Source organism: Dermochelys coriacea, chromosome 2, assembly GCF_009764565.3.
Source record: "Dermochelys coriacea isolate rDerCor1 chromosome 2, rDerCor1.pri.v4, whole genome shotgun sequence".
NCBI classification, from domain to species: Eukaryota; Metazoa; Chordata; order Testudines; family Dermochelyidae; genus Dermochelys; species Dermochelys coriacea.
In genome coordinates, this window is record NC_050069.1 from 121,525,166 (window position 1) to 121,545,826 (window position 20,661).

The 20,661-nt window shown below is 41.1% G+C and overlaps 1 protein-coding gene across 3 annotated transcripts in view; it reads left to right on the plus strand.

Moving 5' to 3' along the window:
- Window positions 1–20,661, plus strand: part of LOC119852107 (interferon regulatory factor 4) — a 122,773-nt gene that overhangs the window by 45,142 nt on the left and 56,970 nt on the right. For 2 of the 3 annotated variants that reach the window (XM_043508390.1, XM_043508391.1), the window contains exons 5-7: window positions 6,836–6,910; window positions 8,572–8,743; window positions 16,495–16,655. In XM_043508390.1, coding sequence (XP_043364325.1) covers window positions 6,836–6,910; window positions 8,572–8,743; window positions 16,495–16,655 — 408 coding nt within the window. Of the gene's footprint in view, window positions 1–6,835; window positions 6,911–8,571; window positions 8,744–13,095; window positions 13,795–16,494; window positions 16,656–20,661 lie in introns of those variants that run through there. The other variant, XM_038392449.2, reaches the window with a different exon arrangement.

The window sequence follows — 20,661 nt, forward strand, 5'->3', positions numbered from 1 at the left end:
ACACCGTAAAGTAAACCAGTACAAGTCCATACGTAGACAAGACAGTAATTCTGTGGTATTGAAGTCCGTTACATGCTTCTTCCCAATGGTCTCCTGGAATGCTAAGTTTACTCAGTGCGTCAACAGCTGCTCTCTTGAGTGGAAAGGGAAGTTCCCTTTCTCTGGCATTCCTGTTTTTTTTTTTTTTTTTAATAGGGCTAGGCTGAAGTTTCTCTTTCTGGATAAATATTAGCCCACAAAAATAAAGAGGGGCAACATCTTGAATATAAGATAAATGTTTCATGGGTATTGGGTGATCCTGCTTTCAGCTTCATATTTACCAATAGGTCTGCAACTGCTTGTCCTTGCAGGATCTGTCCCACATGCATATACTATTGCCATTAATATTTCAGTGCTCTCCTTCAAGTGATTGTGCACATATATGTTCCACTGTAGGTGTATGTGCACCCAGTGCAGTCAAATCACAGACTTTTATCAACAGGCATGCTGGCTCGCTCTCCTTGAGTGCCGAGCCAAGGGGATAAAGTGGTTGCCTCCCTCTCAAATCCTTCTCGCCACACATGGTGAGAGTTGGAGCTCCCTCTTGCTCTTGAGCTTAGGTTAGCCAGCCTTTGAAAAGCAAAATCTCTTGTGCAAGGTAGGAAGCAATAAGCATAAAAGTTGCCTAGTCTGCTTGGGCAAGGGACATGTGAGGGACAAATATACCATTTCTTGATAAGAATGAAGAACCAAAGGGATTTCCCCCTTAGAGTGCATCTCCTTAAGAAGGGCATGCGGCCCTCATCTGATCCCAACATTGACCTCAAGAGGATGGAGATTTTGTCCATGAGGTTGCTCTTCCAGCTGCCTCAGCCTCTAAGCCAAAATCTGGTGAGGAAGCATCACTCATCTTCTCCTTCTGTCTCCTTGAAGCACTCAAAACCATCTTTGTCTTCAGAAGCTGATAAACCCCCAAGGTATCACTTTTTGCCTCACAAAAAGGTGCTGGAAAAAAGTCCTCTGGTGCTGAATTCAGGTCTGGTCTCAAGCACCAACTCTCACCAGCACCCATCCAAAGGGACACCATTGGCACCAGCTCTAACAGCCATTGAGATCAGTGCCCTCACCTCTACTGAAGAGGGCTTTGACCCTGGCTCATCAGGTCTGGCACCTCCAATGATCGTGGCTGATAACTCACTTCTGCTGTCGGTGCTGTTGACGCTTCAGGCTTTCTTCATGGCAAAAGATCTCTTTTATGTCTTCCTCTCCTGGACTCTCCCTTCTGTGTCGTCCAGTTCCAAATTTAATGGCCTTCGCTACATTGCCAGCACCGATTACCACCATGGCACCAGCAGTTCCATCCACTTCATTGTATGGTCTGCTTCAGCTCCATCAGCACTCTGTGTTACCTCTCTCCTGTCTGCCTCATCTGCTTCCTCCAGCACCATTGGATACATCAGCGCTAGTACCATTGGAGTAGCATGTGTGTCGCAAGTGTCAAGACCTCCATGAATGCCTAATGGGAGGGACTGTTCTATCAATCGTTGAGAAGAGTTGTATTTCCTTCTCTTCAGACTCTGACCATGGTAGATCCATATCTCCGTCAAGGTCTTTCAGGTCACGATACAGATCAAGCTCTGGGAATACCAGAGCAAGGAACAATATTATAAAGATGCTCTTGGTGGTGGGTACCATATCAGAAGAGTGACTGCTCTACTTGGTCATGTGGGACCTCTTGGACTGGTCCAAGAGCATCTATTCCCCCTCTCGGCCACTCAGTCCCAGGGACAGTCAACTTCTCCAGTACCTATAGCAACCAGAGAAGATCCTCCTCCTAATTTACAACTTCCCTCCTTTTTGGAACCCAGAGAGGAATTGGAACCCCAGAATAATTCCCCCATATATTTCTTCTTCTTCCCCAGAGGAAACATGACTACCTCCTGAGGACTTTAAAGGTTTTCAAGACCTCATTAGGAGGGTGGCCACATTTTGTACAAACTCCTGGACATTTTACAAACTCCCATTCTGGGAAGGGTTGCCCATCCCATTAATTAAGACTTGTTTGAACCTGCAAAGATCCTTTAGCAGACACTGGTCTCTATTCCACCCACTGCCAAATGAATGGACAGATGGTATCAGGTTCCTCAGCAAGAATTTGTGTTTCTTCACTTACCCCATTCCAGACTCATTAGTGGCAACAGCAACACAAGAACATTTGAGGCAGTCTCACCCTCTGGCTACCCTGAAGGATGGGAAGTGTAAGAGACTGGACCTATATAGCGAAAAGGCTTACATTACCATGACCCTTCAGATGAGGGTGTGAAATTACAAGGCATTTTTGGCGAAATGCACCTTTATTAACTGCTTGAATGTCTGTGTCCCAGCAGCTATTGGTGCATCAGATCCTGCACCATTTCTGATGGCTACAGCCATTTCAATGAGACGCTCTTTTTGGTTGCAGGCCTCTGGCATTCCTAAACAATTTAAAAATGCAGTAGAAGATCCGCTATTTGAAGGTGCTAAACTGTTTTGTTTTCTCAGAAAACTGATGATGCAATGCACGTGTTTGAAAGATTCTTGTCAATCGTTTTTTTTCTGGGTGTTTACACCCCAGTAACAAAAGGAAGCAGTTTGAGGCCCAGAACACAGTACAGATCTTACTACCAGCAGAGATCTCAGGATGCCTCTAGAAGGAGATCTAAGCTGCTTGGATGTCCCCTATCAGCATCACAGACCCTTCTCACCAGACTTTGTTCACTTTGAAGCAGTCGTTCTGATATCTCAGTCGATGAGTGCATGCTGACTGTGTTTCATCTTCTACATCCAGACCCTCCATTTTGGAAATGCTATCTCTTTTATAGTGCATGGACGGAGATTACATTGGACAAATAGGTGCTCAACACAGTAAGAGAAGAATAGGTTATCCAGTTCATGTACCTCCCTTTCCCTGACCCACCTTCCTTGTCCCTTTTCAGGGACCCATCCCAGGAGGTTGTTTTACATCAAGAAGTACAGTTTCTATTGGAATTGGGGCCAAGAGAGGACGTCCCTTATCAACACATAGGGAAAAATTTCTATGTATGCTACTTTCTGATTCCTAAAAAGAGATGTGGCCTGCAGTCCTTTCTGGATTTAAGAAAGCCAAACCATTTTATCAAAAAGACAATCAACCTGACATCTGTTATCCCTCTGTTAGAGATTGGTATGCTGCCCTTGACCTGCTGGATGTGTACTTTCTGTGGCCAAGATGTATTGCCATGTGAAAATATCTTTGATTCCTGGGAAACATGCACTGCCTATACACTGTGCTGCCTGCCAGCCTATCCTTGGCCTAAGGGTATTTATCAAGTGTATGATGGTAGCAGCAGCTCACCTGCACCATTTAGGAGTTAAAATATTTCCCTACCTGGACAGTAGGCTTGGTCAGGGAAGGTCAGGAACTCGCAGACAAGAATGCTTTTTTGATTGCCTCAGACATCTGTTCTTTTGTCTAGATTGAAAACTGAATGTAGATGAATCAACATTACAAGCAATGCAGCAAGTAAATTTCATAGGAGTAGATCTTGATGCCACAATTCCCATTGCTTACAGCCCGACAAACAAGTTCCAGTCCATGGTCTTTGTCAGAGAGCCTCAATTCCAATCTGAGGAATTAAGTGAATTAATGTCTAGCATTGTTGGGTCACATGGCCTTGAGCACGTGAGTGGACTCAGCATGCCAGACGCTACCTCAGATGTCTGTAGACCTGGCTTCACTTAGCATAGCATCCAGCAAACATTTTCTGGATTTGCTGCTTTGTGTATCTGCCCAAGAGCTTCAGCCCCTGTTAACACCTCAGAATGTAGGCAGAGGGGTTCCTTTCCTTCCACCAGAACCAATTATGGCTTTTATAATAGATAGGATCAATCCCTGGTGGATGCATCTGGGTCAACTTCAGGCTCAAGCACTTTGGACATCTAAGGAACTTTCATTCCATATAAATATGCTGGAATTTTAAGCTATTCTTTGGGACTGCAAGATGTTCGTTACCATCATCAGGTGGTTCAAGTTCTTACCAATGACATCACCGCTATGTTTTATCTGAACAAGCAGGGAGATGCAAGGTTCTCAGCTATGCCAGGAAACGATCCACTTGTGGAACTTTTGTATAAAGACCAATATCTCACTAAATGCCTTTCACCTCTTGGGAGCGAGGAACTCTATATTGCAGATTCCCACAGCAGATACCTCATAGATCATCACGAGTGGTCAATAAAGAGGTCGGTCTGCACTAGAACTCCATTAGTGGGTTATCCGATAACAGACCTCTTTGTAACCAACCTGAACGATAACTGCAGGAGGTTCTGTTCTAGGGCAGGTCACAACCCAGGTTCCATTATCAATGTCTCTATTTTTTTTTCCCTGTTTTGGGACATCTGGTGCCCATGTTTCCTCCAGTCCCTCTGATTCTAAGGATGATGAGAAAACTAAGACAAAACCTTAATCCTCATAGCACTTGCCTGGCCAAGGCAGTACTAGCGCATGGACCTACAGCAATATTTCATCTGGCCACCCACACCTCTAACTCTGCTTGAGAATTTCTTGCCTCAAAACCAAGGGAAGTCACTGCACTTAACTGCACTGCACTTAACTACAGTCTCTTCACCTAACAGTCCTGGTGATCTCTGGTTGGTCAATGAGGAGAAAGTCTGCTCCTGAGAAGTCTAAGCTGTTCTGGTGAACAGCGGAAAGGATTACACCAGAGCCATGTAGGAAGCAAAATGGAAAAGGTTTTCAGTCTGGGTGGAATTGCCTCAGTTATCTCCTGATGATACAGAGATTAGGCATATTTATGCCAGACTATGTTACTGCATCTGAAATCCTCTGGTCTCTCAGCTCTTCATTGAGCATCAATTTCTGCAGTATGCCCATGAATGGAGAAGTTTTCAGTCCCATGGTACCCATATTTTGAAGGGGTTTTATCCATGTGTACCCTCCAGAGTCTGAACCAGTACCTTCCTGGGATCTGAATTTTAATACTGTCCTATTTGGCGAGACCCCTCTTTGAACCTTTGGCAACAACATCCTTGCTGCTGCTGTCAGTGAAAATGATAGGATGATTGGGAGAGCTCTGACATTTTACCTGCACTGCACAAAGTCTTTCAGATCTTCTTCTAGACTGTGTTGTTGCCTACACCAACTGGGGACTGGGTTAAAGGGCAACCTGTCACAGCTCAGCATATTTCACACTGAATTTCAGATTGTATTGAGCTTTGCTATGATCTGGCAAACGTCTCTCTGCAAAGGAAAGCAGCCCGCTCCACTAGGGTTCCTTCCATTTTGTCAGCCTTCTTGAGTAACGTTGCGATAGCAGACATTTTGCAAAGCAGAAATGTGGTCATCTGTACATACCTTCTCCAGATACTGTTACCTCAAGGTTCATGAGGGGACACCAACTTCAGCCAGTTGGTGTTGCGATCTCTCTCTTCAAGTTATCTGATATCCACAAGCTGCAAGGAAACGGCTGGTGAATCACCTGCAGTGGAATGTGTGTGTGCACAATTGCTCCAAGGAGGGAAAAAATGGTTATTTATCTGTACAGTAACTGTTCGAGATGTGCTGCGCACATATACATTCTGCGACTCTCCCACCTTCCCCACTACTTTGAGTTTAGCTCACCAGCAGTGCAAAGAAAGGGAGAAGGAGACGGTGATCACACCCCTTTATACCCTTGGTTTGGTGCCTGAAGACAGCAGGAGCGCATGCTCTGCCCGCTGGTAAGTCTCCGGCTGGAGTGTGTTTGGTGCACATCCACCTACAGTGGAATGTACATGTGCACAACACATCTCGAAGAACTGTGACTGTACCAGTAAGTAACTGGTTTTTGTTATGAAACATTTATATTGCAATAGCGCCTAATGGCCACAACCAGGTTGGGCCACATTATGCTAGGGTACAGTACAAACACAAACAATGACCACCTACACTAAAGAACTTCCAGTCGAAAAGATGAGACCTAATGAGTGGATGAGCCAAACAAGTAGGCTGGGATCTGAGGCAGGAAAGACAGGGAAACAAATCGTAATAGGATGAGCGCAAGTTCTTCGTAGTGGTGGGGATACACTGTGGAGGGCTTTGAAATTAAGGAGAATAAGTTTATATTTCATGCAGTGGAAGAGAGAGAAGCAGTGAAGAGTTTTGAGTGGATTGCTGTAGGTGGAAGAATGATGATCTTAGCAGCATTTTGGCAGGATGTGAGTTGGGGGTGGACGGAGTTTGGAGTTGTCAAAGCCAGAGAAGAGGAGACTACAGTAGTCAAAGTGCGAAGTGATCAAGGGCTGAACAAGACTTTTGGCAGTGTGATCAGAGAGGAAAGATGGATCTTGGAGATATTGTGCAGGAAGAAGTGGCAAGTTTTAGATGTGGCTTGGATGAGCTCAGGTCATTGTGACGTTTGCTGTGACAGAGAAAGAGGAGGGAAGGGAGGTCTTTATGGAAAAAATCAGAAGCTCTGTTTTAGCCGTGCTAAATTTCAGTTGATGGCAGGACCTCCACAAGGAAATATCAGAAAGACAAATGAACATAGTTGCTTGCCGGGAGGGAGGGAGATTTGCCAGTCATCTGCAGAAAGTATTTGTCAACGGTGATTATAAGAATGGTGCCTGAGATACCAAAGTTTCCATTCATATTTAAAATAAGGAATAATCCAAGGCAACTGCGTAGTATCTGTTGGTTGTCTTTTTAATGTACTGTATTCTGGGAACAATATTAAGTGGCTTTTCAAATTTTTTTCTCAGTTTTTTGTTTTTTGTTTTCCTTAGTCATGACTTTACTAAAGCCAAGTGCTTTGTGTTTCCCTCTTGCTTCCGTTTTCAGGACAAGACATTTCAAAGAGAGCATCAAGTTTATCCATGAGTGTCGGCTTAGAGGTGAGAGCTGTCTTGTTCACTGGTACGTATGTCAATTGTTTAAGAATATTCTTAATTTTTTCCCTCCATATTTTTTTTTAAGTCTGTGATAAATTACAGAGTTGCCCACCCTGCTCTTTCTTCTTTTAACAATAATACTCTTGCATTTGTACAGCACCTCACATCTGAGGATCCCCCGCCAAAATTAAAAACGCTTGTTAAGCCTCGCTCCACTGTGGATATTGAGACACGGAGAAGTTAAGTGGCTGCCGGAACACACAATGTGTCAGTGGCAGAGCCAGGAGTGAAATCCAGAGCTGCTGACTCCAGTCCCCCATTCAGACCTTGGGACTATCTGTTCCCTGTGTTATATTTTCAACAATAGTGTTGCATCATCTATTTGTCTGATTCATGCTAGTCGCCATTTTCTTCTCTCACAGACAGTTCCTGTGATCCTAATAATTTTATCAGTTCCTGTTGCAACTATTTTTGCTGCTTTAGGGCTGCTGGAAATGTTCCTCTCAACAGAAACTGGTGTTTTAAGCTTCACTGAAGCATTCAAATATCACAGCTGTTGCGAGCAGATTACTGATTAGAGAGGGAGTCCTGAGACATTAACTGCCTTCAAAGAGTTAGAATATAGAAAAGGAAAGCCCATCGTGGTTTTTCTTAGTCATTGCTTGTGGTCCCTGTGCATAGCTGCAATGTCTAACTAGCATTTCAGAACCTGTATCTAGAGTCAGGTACAGTAGTTTGAGCACTGGGCTTGGAGGTAGGAACTCCAGCATTCTAATCCTGTTCTGCCATTGGCTCATTGTGTAGCTTTGAATAAGGTTTTTGATTAACCTCTCTGCACCTCACTCTCTTCATATGTAAAATGGGGATATTGACCTACTTCATGAGGGTGTTCTGAGAATGTTGGTTGATATTGTGCTTTATTGCTTATATTCTTTGAAAGTGTTAAGTGAGCAAATCTACAACTGTCGCTCAAATGTATTCTTTATCTATAGTAATAACACCACTTTTTTCATCCAGAGCTGTCAAACCACTTGACAGTGGTAGGTTCTGTCATTCTCCCAGTGTCACAGATGGTGAAACTGTGGCACTGAGAAATAGTCACAGACCATGTCAGTGGCAGACTCGGAAATAGAACTGAGAACTCTGAGTCCTGTGCTCTAATGTTCAACTCAGTCTGAAAGTTTTTAATGAATTTAAACCCAATCTCATCAAAATGAGCGCCTTTTCCAGCACATATAGATCTATCTTCTTATTTCATGAGCTTGTTCTCTATGGGGGCGTGTTTTTGTTTTTATGTCTGGGTGACTCGTATCTAGTTTTTTAAGAAAAACAACAAATTGTTCTCACGCTTTCTCATGGGGGCTTTGTATTTGTTCTTTGTTTAAAAAAAAAACCCTCTTATCTGAACTGAATTTCAGTACAGTTCCTCTGTTGGGGTGCCCATACTGCATGTAGATTCACTTCTCTACATTTCAAAGTCCAGTACATTGACATAAAGATATCTTAATAGTTATATAGGAACAGCCGCCACAATGTGCTCATTACTTTAATCTCCTTAATTTAGGTAATATATTTTACCTGGTAAAGTGCTGTGTAAATTTATGATGCTATATGAGACAATGAGCGTATTTATTTTAAGACTTTTTATATTTTGTATCTATTTATTTTGTCTCATTTCTGCTGCAGTCTCGCTGGAGTCTCTAGGAGCGTAACTTTGGTAGTCGCTTACGTCATGACAATCACAGACTTTGGTTGGGAAGATGCATTGTCTATTGTAAGAGCATCGAGATCCTGTGCCAATCCTAACATGGGCTTCCAGAGGCAGCTACAGGAGTTTGAAAAACATGATGTTGACCATGTAGGTGATTTTTGTTGACCAATTTGGTTTCTTAAGGCATAAAGTTTTGGACTGTCTCATAACTTTAGAAGGTTAAAGATTAGAAGATAAATGGCCCAGAATGCAGCAATAATACAAATGTACAAGTGATGCTAATGTAAAAACTGTTTTTTCACATCTACCTAGGATGTTAAAGCAAGAAAAAATAGATTTTTTTTTTCAAATTAACAATGCTGTAAACAAAACTTGAGATCTGAAAGTCAAGCTGGGTTCTCTTCCTGGCTTATGCATCATCACCAGTAACAACCTTTTTGTACTACTGGAACTTAACTTACAATTGTGGGGATGATGCATGAACCAGAATGGAATCCAGCTCCTTCTCCTTGAGCTGGGTTGGTTCTGCAGGGCTAACTGGAGTTTAGAAAAATAGTAATAACCTGTTTTTGTCAATAACCTAAACAAATACAGCTGAACACACACTGAGAACAGGTCTGTTGAATAAGGAGGCACTGTTTTTACATAATCGCTTTTCTGACCATAACTCCATTTTACATTGCTCAGCACTTTTATCCTCTCTCCTTTCTCAAGTCACTCTTTTACTTTCTTTAACACACAAAAAAAAAAGAGGTGGGGAGGTGGCTTCATTTTTTCTTCCAGGATTTGTTGCGGCAGAGGGCTGAGAAATTACTGTGGCATTTCAGTAATGCAGTTTTCAACTGTAAATATTTGTTTTTGGAAAATATTTAAATATTTCCTGGATCATTCAGAACTGATATTAATGGGTGGGTAACTGACTTTTTAAGATACAATATAAAGGGACTTTCCAGACTGGTCTCCTTTCTCCCTTATATCAAGGTTTACAGTCATTTCAGATCTAATTGGACTGAGCTAATAACCCTAATTGTCATTGTATATGCAAATAACCTTGAGAAGAGAGTAACGTCTTTTTTTTTTTTTTTTTTTAATGTCACAATGGAAGGATGCAGTAGTTTCTTTGCTGAAAGGGAGGCACTAGGCTACAAAAAGAAATGCTCACCTGTGGACATAACTTGTAGCAAGCTGTTGTATCTCTCAGCCACAACTTTTGGGACCAGATCCTCAGCAGATATGAATCAGTGTACTTCTATTAATTTCAATGGAGCTATGCCAATTTATACCAGCTGAGGATCAGGGCCTGAGTTTTTAATTACAGCACCACTTGTCCATGGTAGCTCTGTACAAAGTATATTGGGGTTTCGAGACATTTGATCTTCTAGGATTTTAGGCATTGAAGATCCTAACGTGTTGTGTATCATTCATAAATTTCCCTTAAATGTGCATTAAGGTCTCATCTTTGATATGACCTCAGTATAAATATATTTTGCTCATTCTGTATGTGTTTGATCCTGCAAGATGCTGAGCACTATGGTCCTGATCCAGCAAAGCACTTAAGCATGTGCTCAACTTTTAAGAATGTGAGCAGTCCCATTAATACCTTTATGACTATTTGCATGCTTCTGAGTCTGTGTTTAAGTGCTTTGCTGGGTCAGGGCGCAATTGCTGAGTTCCTTACAGAATCGATCTCCATATAGTTACTAACTGAATGGATACCTCCAATCTAATATATTTCATACTCTTCCTAAACTTGCCAAACACTACACAGTTGATTAAGAAAGAGTCATGTGACCTAAAATAGTTTTGCCTTCATAGCTCATCAGTGATAGCGGGGCTTAGAGCAGGAAGGTGCTGCCTGCCAGCCTTGCTTTGCCCAGCTGATAGAGAGTAGTGGAGCTACAAAAGCAAGAAGAAAGAGTAGGAACCACTTATTCTTTTGAAGGCCTCCTCCTCCCCCCAACAGCTGAGCAGAGTAGGAGCAATTATAATTGTTTCTGCATTGAGGCTTCACTGCCAGGTAAGTGGGAGAAGAGTCAAGGCAGGAAGGAGGAGAGGCAGGTTAAAGAATTTGCACACATTTGTAATGTGCTTATTTGATACAGCAAGAGATTATAGGCCAAGTCACCAGCTGGTTGTAAATCGACATACCTCCATTGAAGTCATTGGTGCTATGCTGACTTATACCACTGAGGAACTGGTCTTATGTAAAATGTTGAATGCTTAAAACGCCTGGTTTAGCCACTGATCCCACAAAGACTTATGCACATACTTAACTTGACAAACATGATAGCCCCATCATCAGACTAAGCACATGCATAAATCTTTGCAGGATCAGGATCTGAGGCTGAAGTTGTGTGTGTGTCTCTCTCTCTCTGTGCAATGGATTTTTTTTTTTTTTTTGGCAGATGCATATCTTATAAAATGTTAAACATTTAAGTTTTCCTTCCCTTCTCCCTGCATCCAACTAAACCATTTAAAAAGCACAGTCATGCACTTCCAGGTATGTATTAAACAGCCTATATACTACATCCCGCCCCAGTAAATTGATGTGTTGAAATAAGAACGGTCATGCTGGGTCAGACCAGTGGTCCATCTAGCCCAGTCTTCCAACAGTGGCCAATGCCAGGTACCTCGGAGGGAATGAACAGAACAGACAATCATCAAGTGATCCATCCCCTGTCGTCCACTCCCAGCTTCTGGCAGGTCAGAGATTTGGGTCACCCAGAGTATGGGGTTGTGTCCCTGACCATCTTGGCTATAGCATTTGATGAACCTATCCTCCATGGACTTATCTAATTTTCTTTTTAACCAGTTATACTTTTGGCCTTCAGAGCATCCCCTGACAATGAGTATATCGTGTGTGTAAAGAAGTACTTCCTTATGTTTGTTTTAAACCTGCTACCTATTCATTTCCTTGGGCCACCCTTTGTTCTTGGGTTATAAAGGGGTAAATAGCACTTTCCTATTCACTTCCTCCACACCAGTCATAATCGTATAGACCTCTACCCTATCTCCCCTTAATCCTCTCTTTTCCAAGATGAGCAGTCCCAGTCTTTTTAATCTCTCCTCATATGGAAGCTGTCCCATCCCCCTGATCATTTTTGTTGCCCTTCTCTGTACTTTTTCCAGTTCTAATGCATCCTTTTTGAGATGAGGCGACCAGAACTGCACCTAGTATTCAAGGTGTGGGTGTACCATGGATTTATATAGTGGCATTATGATGTTTTGTGTATTATTTTCTATCCCTTTCCTAATGGTTCCTAACATTCTAACTTTTTATCGTAGTTTTTTTTTGACTGCTGCTGCACATTGAGCAGATGCTTTCCAAGAACTATCCACACAAACTCCAGACTCTTTCTTGAGTGGTAATGGCTAGATTAGACCCCCTAATTTTGTATGCATCGTTGTGATTGTTTTCCAGTGTGCATTATTTTTTATTTATCAGCATTGAATTTCACTTGCCATTTTGTTGCCCAGTCACCCAGTTTAGTGAGATCTCTCCGTAATTTTTTGCAGTCAGCTTTGGACCTAACTATCTTGAGTAATTTTGTATCATCTGCAAACTTTGCCACCTCACTGTTTGCCCTTTTTCTCGGTCATTTATGAATATGTTGAATAGCACTGATCCCAGTACAGATTCTTGGGGAGCTCTGTTATTTGCCTCTCTCCACTGTGAAAGCTGACCACTTATTCCTACCCTTTGTTTCTTAGCTTTTAACCAGTTACTGATCTTATTGTACCTTCTTTCATATCCCATGACTGCTTACGTTACTTAAGATCCTTTGGTGTGGGATATTGTCAAAAGTTTTCTGAAAGTCCAAGTGCACTATATTAACTGGCTTATCCTTGTCCGCATGTTTGTTGACAGCCTCAAAGAATTCTTAGATTGGTGAGGCATGATTTCCCTTTTCAAAAACCATGTTGACTCTTCTCCAATATATTATGTTCATGTTTGTGTATGATGATTCTGTTGTTTACTATAGTTTCAAGCAATTTGTCTGGTAATGAAGTTAATTGCCTGTAATTGCCAGGATCGTCTCCGGAGCCTTTCTTGAAAATCAGCATTACATTAGCTATCCTCCAGTCATCTGGTACAGAGGCTGATTTAAGCAATAGGTTACGTACCCCAGTTATCAGAGTAGCAGCCGTTAGTCTGTATCCGCAAAAAGAAAAGGAGTACTTGTGGCACCTTGGAGACTAACAAATTTATTTGAGCATAAGCTTTTGTGAGCTACAGTTCACTTCATCTGAATGTATCCGATGAAGTGAGCTGTAGCTCACGAAAGCTTATGCTCAGATAAATTTGTTAGTCTCTAAGGTGCCACAAGTACTCCTTTTGCTTTTTGCGAATATAGACGAACACGGCTGCTACTCTGAAACCTTTAATGTTCTTGAAAATATGTTGTTTACTATTAAATGGTGGTGTAAGAGGAGTATTCTTTCTGCATCTGGTTTGCGTTAATAATTAGCATATCTACTATGTGTTTTAACTTCTCCAGTTCAGGCAGTGGCTGAAGGAAGAATATGGAGAAAATTCTTTGCAGGATGAGCAAGAAGCCAAAGTTCTTCTGAGTAAATATAAAGAGCAGGCAATGACGCAACCAAGTCCTGGTGGGAGACAGTGGAATAATAACTTTTCTTCACTGCCTTCCCTGTCATACAACAACTACACAACAGAGACCTAATCACTCCAGGCTGGATTCACTTTCTTTTTTCCTTTGACCTGTTTAAAAACAGATGTCACCAGTTTCCCCTCCACTCTCTACAGAATTCGAGCTATACCCTTGTGGAAAACGTGATAAAATACTATACAGCGTGTGTGTGCGTGTGTCTGTTTGACACAATTTTACAGTTTTATGTAACATCACTCTCTGTAACCTTCTCTGCAGAGAGGCACCCCTTATGTCAGGTTCTCACTGCCCTCAAAACTCCACCCCCTTTGTAATATGTGCCTCTCTAAAACACACTCGTATGTGCATGATAACATTGTCTCCAAAGAATGAGCTTCCAAAGTGTGTGAGCACTTATGTATTTTTTGCTTGTGCTGCGGGTTGCCGTTTGAATGTAGCTACCTCAAAAACGCTGTTCTTGTCACTGAGGTTGTAAATGCAACTTTGAAAATTGCCTTGTATAATCTCGATTTTACACTTGATGAATGCAAAGTGTGTGTGTCATAAAAAAATTTATTTGAGAGGTTTCTGGCTTTCATTTTTCATTTTATTTCATTTTAAATTATTCATAGTTGTCACTGGTTTGAATTAAAAATTGAGATTAAGTAGGAAGATTCAAGATGTGTGAATTCCATCTATTTTGCCAATTTAAATTTAAAACCAGTGGTCAAGCTTGTCAGAGTGCACATGTAAACTAAATTTTAAACCAAAGTAAAAAACTAGAGGCCAGATTCTGCTTCTGGTTATCCTGGTGTAAGTCTAGATTAACTCCAACTGAGCTATTCCAGATTTATAACAGTGTAACTCCAAACAAGTTAATGAAGTTGTTCCAGATTTATACTGGTGTTATGGTGAGGAGAATCCTTACTTTTAGTCTTTGATTCAGAGCATGCAGGGGTATTGCTTAAAGATTCCAGAACAGAGAAGGATGCTCTCACAATCTGCAAGAACATTTCAAGAGAACCAAGCTGTTTTAAATATACAGTGTGTACTGAATGTCCAAGTCATCCATAGTAAGAGAGAGAGTCAGTACACTGTACTTAACCAGAATTTTTTTTATTTCATGTCCTATGATACCCTAACTTACAAACATTTTAATGTGGTACCCTTGATGCTTGCTGCCAATGTCTTCGCACAATGATGAACTCTGGGATGGACTGGAGACGGACTGTAGGGGTAAAGTAAGCCCCCAAAATATTTTTGACATCTTATCTATTTTAATGGAATAGAAAGTATGGATATTAAAAATCCATTAACGCAAAAATTTAGGATTTACTACTATATTCCATCTCAATCTGCACCAGAACTTTATGTTGTGGGCCTCATCGCACCACACAGTGCTAGTATATTACATATGGTCGGAACAAATTGTTACTGTATTGGTGGCAGGTGTTGGGATATTGTAGACATGGAAAAGTCTTAACTTTTGTTTCTAACCTAATAGCTTGCTGAATACCATATGTGCATGTTACTTAATCTTTGCAGACCACCATCGTTAATAGATAACACTTGGCTACCAAGCAAACAGGAGACTATATGAATTTCAATAGGAGACAGGTTTAGTAACTGCCCAAGACAATACTACCTTCTGTGCATCAGACTGATGTAAGCTTCCATTCATGGTCACTAATTTTTGTCGACTGGAGACTTTCCTCTTTGTAAAAGAGTCTTACACACAAGATTTGAGAATGATTAACTCAAACCTGTATTCACAATAATATATATAGCATTTTTGGCACATGTACCAAAAAAGACACAGTTGTCAAAAGTATTCCAAGTATTTACAGCAAAAGTGTGTGTGTGTGTGTGTGTGTGTACACAACATACAGTTGTATATACCAATGTTAACTGCATATGACACATCTTCCAGAATGTAGTGTTGCACTTCTTTTTCCACAGCAACACTGTGGGTGCTGAAAAATTTAAAATTACTTTATTCTGAGAACAGTTGGACACATCTGTTAATGTGTTGTGTTCAGGTTTGTTTTTGTTTTAATTGGCTGGTTGACTTCCAAAGTGTCAACCTCTGAAACAACATTTGATGCCTGCATAGTTGACATGTCTCAATAGCCATAAAGCCCACACACTTGTGAAGCTGCAACTGGAAAGCAGACTCAAGAGCAAAGTAAGAAGATCCATAGATGGGAATTGGAGTGTATGTTCCCCACACACACACACACACACACACACACACACACACACACACACACACTCCTTTCTCTTTAATGGACCAGAGGAAGGTATCTGTGTAGATACTGGAGTAGAGTAGATCTTCATCTCCCTGATCTTCAATGGTTGTGTATCACTCTCCTAAACCTAGGCCACAATTGCACCATCCTCTCCTTCAAGAGAGTAGAATAGAATTAAGGGGGAGAGAGGGCAACAGCAGCATAGGGAAGCCTGGGCTGTCCTGTCCATGTAGGGAGTGGGATGGTAGGATCCCCTGCATTAGTAAGTTATCAAGGCACAGAAGGGATGGCAGTCGCAACTAAACCTTCCTCCATTCCTTTAAGAAAGGAGCGAAACAGACATTGTCCAGAAACATAACACAATCTCTTCTCTTACCAGCCTTCCAGTGACAGCTTAAAGGGCTAATTGACTATGTGGATATATGATTATCCACCAGAGGACAGTCAACATTCAGGTGATTGACTTTAACAATGTAGACTGTGTCCAGTTTTTTCACATACTTTCTGTATTTGTATTTCTAAGCCTCTGCTTTATTTTGCCTTCCACTATCAAATGCATGAAACTTTTTAACAACTTATTGAGCATCCTGAGTTACATGGATAACGTACTATTTTGTAAACTTAATATTTTTTGTGACTGCAAGCAAACATTTTAGCATGATTCTACAGGTAACTTCATAAGTATTTATGACCCTGATTTTAACCTGGAAACAGTTGTTGCTTTGATTATTTTTTTGGGGTGATTGAAAAAATATTATGGCAAATTCTAACTTTAAAAAAAACAAAACGTTGTTTATAATGGTCACTTTATATTACTAAGTCAGTGAAAGATTACAGTAAATACTTCAACCAGGAACTATAAGCCCAGTAAGCTTGGCTCTCTGTCGTCCTTTTGGCATTCTAATAAAGCCTCATCTTTGGTTGCTTTTCTCAATAGTTTGTATTTAATAAGTTCTACAGTTTTCTATAAATAAAAGTAAATGTTAATAGCCTATCTGTGTATTTTCTTTGAAAGACCTAAATTAATATTCTCTGCTAGATCCCTGGTCCTTGGCTAGCATCCCTACTGTTTACAAACAGAGCCTACCATGAACTGATTCACTCTGGTGTTCAAGTGAAGTTGCTCTTTGCATCACAGAGGTCTCTGCAGCCCAAGAAGGATCTCCTGAATCCTTCCATGGGTTCACTGATCTCTGCCAGGTGAGTCAAGAAGTCCCTCTCCCCTCCCTCCCCCCACCCACTCCAACTGTAAAAAAGGCAGGGGAGGAAAGGGAGTAATAGCAAATGTTTTTACTCTGAACAATGGAAGCCTTGCTAAATTTGGTTACTGTAGTGCCAGTATCTGCAGTACCCAGGCTGTAGTGGTCTGAATTCTTGTCAGAGTTCAGCCAATTAAAGACCAGTGTGAAAACTGACTTGAAACTGAAAATCAGGAATCCCTTTAATAATTTATATATTTAAATAGCTCCTGTGCTCTGCTTAGTGTATTACCATGTTCCTTGAAGTCTTTAAACCATGATTTGAGGACTTCAATAGCTCGGACATAGGTGAGAGCTTTATCACAGGAGTCGGTGGGTGAGATTCTGTAGCCTGCATTGTGCAGGAGGTCAGATTAGATGATCCTAATGGTCCCTTCTGACCTTAATATCTATGAATCTATGTTCCCTCTTCATATAAGTAGCCTATCTGGAACTGGTTATCATTGCAGATGCAGACGAGAACTGTTGCACATAGTTCCCCAGGCAGCTGATAGCTAGAACAAGACATGCAGTGACTTGTTGACATTTTTTCCCTTTGGAATGTATTCTTTTCCTAGTATGCCATTGTTTTAGCTGTTCAACTAACTATATTTTACCATGTGTTGCAGTGTGGCAGTGGTGGTATTTATTGCTTCTACTAACATAGTGCCTAGGAGCTCACTGTGCTAGTTATAACCCACATTACCATAATGTGGGTCTTTGTTCACCCTCTAGTGGCTTGTCCATCTAAGAGGCTGATGAGCCATACCCTTATGGGATAGTCATCACAAAGTGTATTCCATTTACAATATATGAAATGTGTTAAGCAGTTAAGCTTCCCAGAACTGCCCAATTAACTGAGAGAGTTTTTATGACACTAAGATTATATTGCCTCATAACTGGTCAGTAGTCTTTGGGAAACCAAAACTATTGACCAGTTTAGCCATTGCCTAAGACATGGCTTTATAGTTTAAAACAAATGAACCTCGGTCCAGATCTACACTACAAAGTTTGGTTGGGTGTGGGGGGGAAAACCCCACACCCCTTAACCGGAATAGCTGTGTTTCCAAAACTTCCAGTGTAGATGCGGCTATGCTGACATAAGAGTTGCATTTGTCATATGAACAAGATGTTGGTCCCAGAGAATTTTGAGGCTCTGAAACATTTAATGCAAAATTTGATGTATTTCAACGATTTGCAGATATCTGGTCTGATCCAGAGCCCATTGCTGGGACTGCTCACATGTTAAAAGTAAAATTCATTTGTAAGTTCTTTGCTGAATTGAGCCAGAGCCCAAGTCAGCTGAGTAGTTACCATGATTGCATAATATTGATTCATTTTATTATTCGTTCCTTTGTGAACCACATCTTTTTCAACGTAATCTGTTCTAGCACTGAGTTTTAGGGCCTGATTTTTCTCTCATCTACACCATGGTAGGCAATAAGAAATCAAATGAAGGGACACCACTATGAGGAGAGAATCGGGGCCTTAATCTGTTTCACCAATGTAATGTTATACTTTGCATGAATTTGCAGTCCTCTAAGATGCATATTATCTGTGAATTTGATTTGCATATCTTCCATGGTGTTAATGAAAAATGTTGGACTTTATCAGACCCAGAACTATCTGACTGCATGACTCTATTCAATACCAACTGCTAACTTGACAATGAATCTTTAATAATTATTCAGTATGAGTGTGAGGTGCATCCTCTTCTATATCACTGACTAAAAAAATAAACAGACACCAGTGACCATTTTCATCTCCCCACTATCCTCTTCTCACTTAGGAAGATTAAGATGTGTCCTAGGTTACTGTGATCTTAATAAATCAAAGCACTGAGCCTCAGTGTTGCTTTATTGCTCATATTAGGACTGAATGACAGTACTCACTAAACTTCCCATGTCCTGTCTTAGCATACAGGGGGCTAAGTGTGACAGTGGGGTGATTCTTTTGAGGGCACTGTCTAAAGTCACTGATACTTTTGTAGAATCCCCTGGAGATGTAAATATGTGACTGTTACAAAGTTAGTTATTTATAAATTATATTCTCAGCAGAACTTTAAATATGGTTCTTGCTTTACCACATGGGCTGAGCTCATTTAAATTAAACGATCTGTGACTAAACTTTGTAGCTCTCCAATATTTTTCTCTTATCCTTTGACAAGTGGGCAAATTGTCTGTACATGTCTGAACATCTGCAAGTTTAGGTTTGCATTTGCTGTAGCTAATTATGCAAACTGCAGTTTACAAAGAGTTAATAAGTCACAAGTTGCAAGATTACATACTGTAGCTTTCGTATAGTTTCTGTACAATTATTAGGAGTTGTCATCTAACAGTATAAGCAGGTGCATTATTACCATGGAAATACAGCACAGCTCATAATCCTAATGAAAAGTCAGTCTTCATGAGATAAACCCAGTCCAACTTCATCAAATTAAGGCAGAATTAGGTTGCTAATATAGATTTCTCAGATGGTGTTAGCCCAGCTTTTATTCCAGGTGCAATTCTTATGCATAAAAAATGGTATCCTCCAGTTTGCATCTCCAAGAATTATGAATAAAATGTTGTAGTGTTGTTGTAGCTGTTAGTCACAGGATATTAGAGAGACAAGGTAAGTGTGGTAATATCTTTTTATTGGACCAACTTCTGTTGGTGAGAAGGTTTCTAGCTTACACAGAGCTCTTCTTCAGATCTGGAAGACTTACTCAGTGTCGCAGCTAAATACAAGGTGGAATTAATTGTTTAGCATAATCTGTTCCACCTTGTATGTAGCTGCAACACTCTGAGTACATTTTCCATACCTGAAGAAGAGCTCTGTGTAAGCTCGAAACCTTCTCACCAGCAGAAATTGGTCCAATAAACTTGGATAAAATATTTTGAGATTGACCTTGGCTTCAGGTTCAAACATGTAGTTCAATATGTCTGCTGCTTGGGCCAACAGATAATCAAGGGTGCAAAAATATAGCCTAAGTTTTGTGCACATGCATTTACTGGAGGTCCTGTTTGAAAATCTGTGCCTAGGTTGTGTTAAAAGGTAGTGATGATTGTGTTGACTATTCAGACACAAGGAACAGGATCTTTGCTATGACTACCTTTTTAATAAGTGAATTCTAAGTAACTTTTTTTCCTTGTTAATTTAAATATATATAATTTTAAAATTCTGATATTTATCCCAGGCCCCCTGAGATAAGTTAACTAATGCAAATGCCAGCATACTGTACAGTTTTGCAAGATCTCTTATTTGTATCTCTGATGGGATATATCTGGCCTTTGCGGCTTCCTACAGGAGTCCTCTTGCTGCTTCTACGCCTTGCCCCAGGAAGCACCAAAATGACAGGAAAAGAGCAGCAAAGGCCTGCCTAGAGGCCTCATGGATGCAGCCAGTTGGAGCCCAGAAGGCTCAGATAATAGGAGCTGCAGGGCCTTAGCAGGCGAGTTCCTGGCTGGGCAAGGAAGGGTGCTCCTCTCTGGCCAAAGGAGCTTGACGGATAACGAGAGTTTTTCTGGCTGCATTTGCTTGATCTGGGTTTGCAGGGAGTGAGGACCTAAGAACCTTAACTCTGAGGTAAGGGTGGAGCTAAAAGGGGCCAGGTATGTAGGAGGCCAAGGGAAGCAGCAGCAGCAACAAACTGAAGTCAAGCGGTGCATAGCTGCTGTTTATAGAGTCCTTGGGTTGGAGCCTGGAGCAGTTGGTGGGCCTGTCTACCAGCCACAGTAGCATAAACCCCAAGAGGGCACAGGTCTTATTTGAGAGCCCAAAGAAAGGGGTGAGTTCAAAGGGCCTAGAGCTGGAGTGGAAGACACTCAGAAGGGCAACGGAACTGTTCATTTACAGTATCATTAACATTTAATGCAACTGAATACATTTGCCATGGAGCATCTTGTAAACTTTGTATGCTGTTGCTCTGTGTACACTAATGCCTGAAGTACAGACAGTCCTTTGACGTCTGTGGACCTCATTTACAA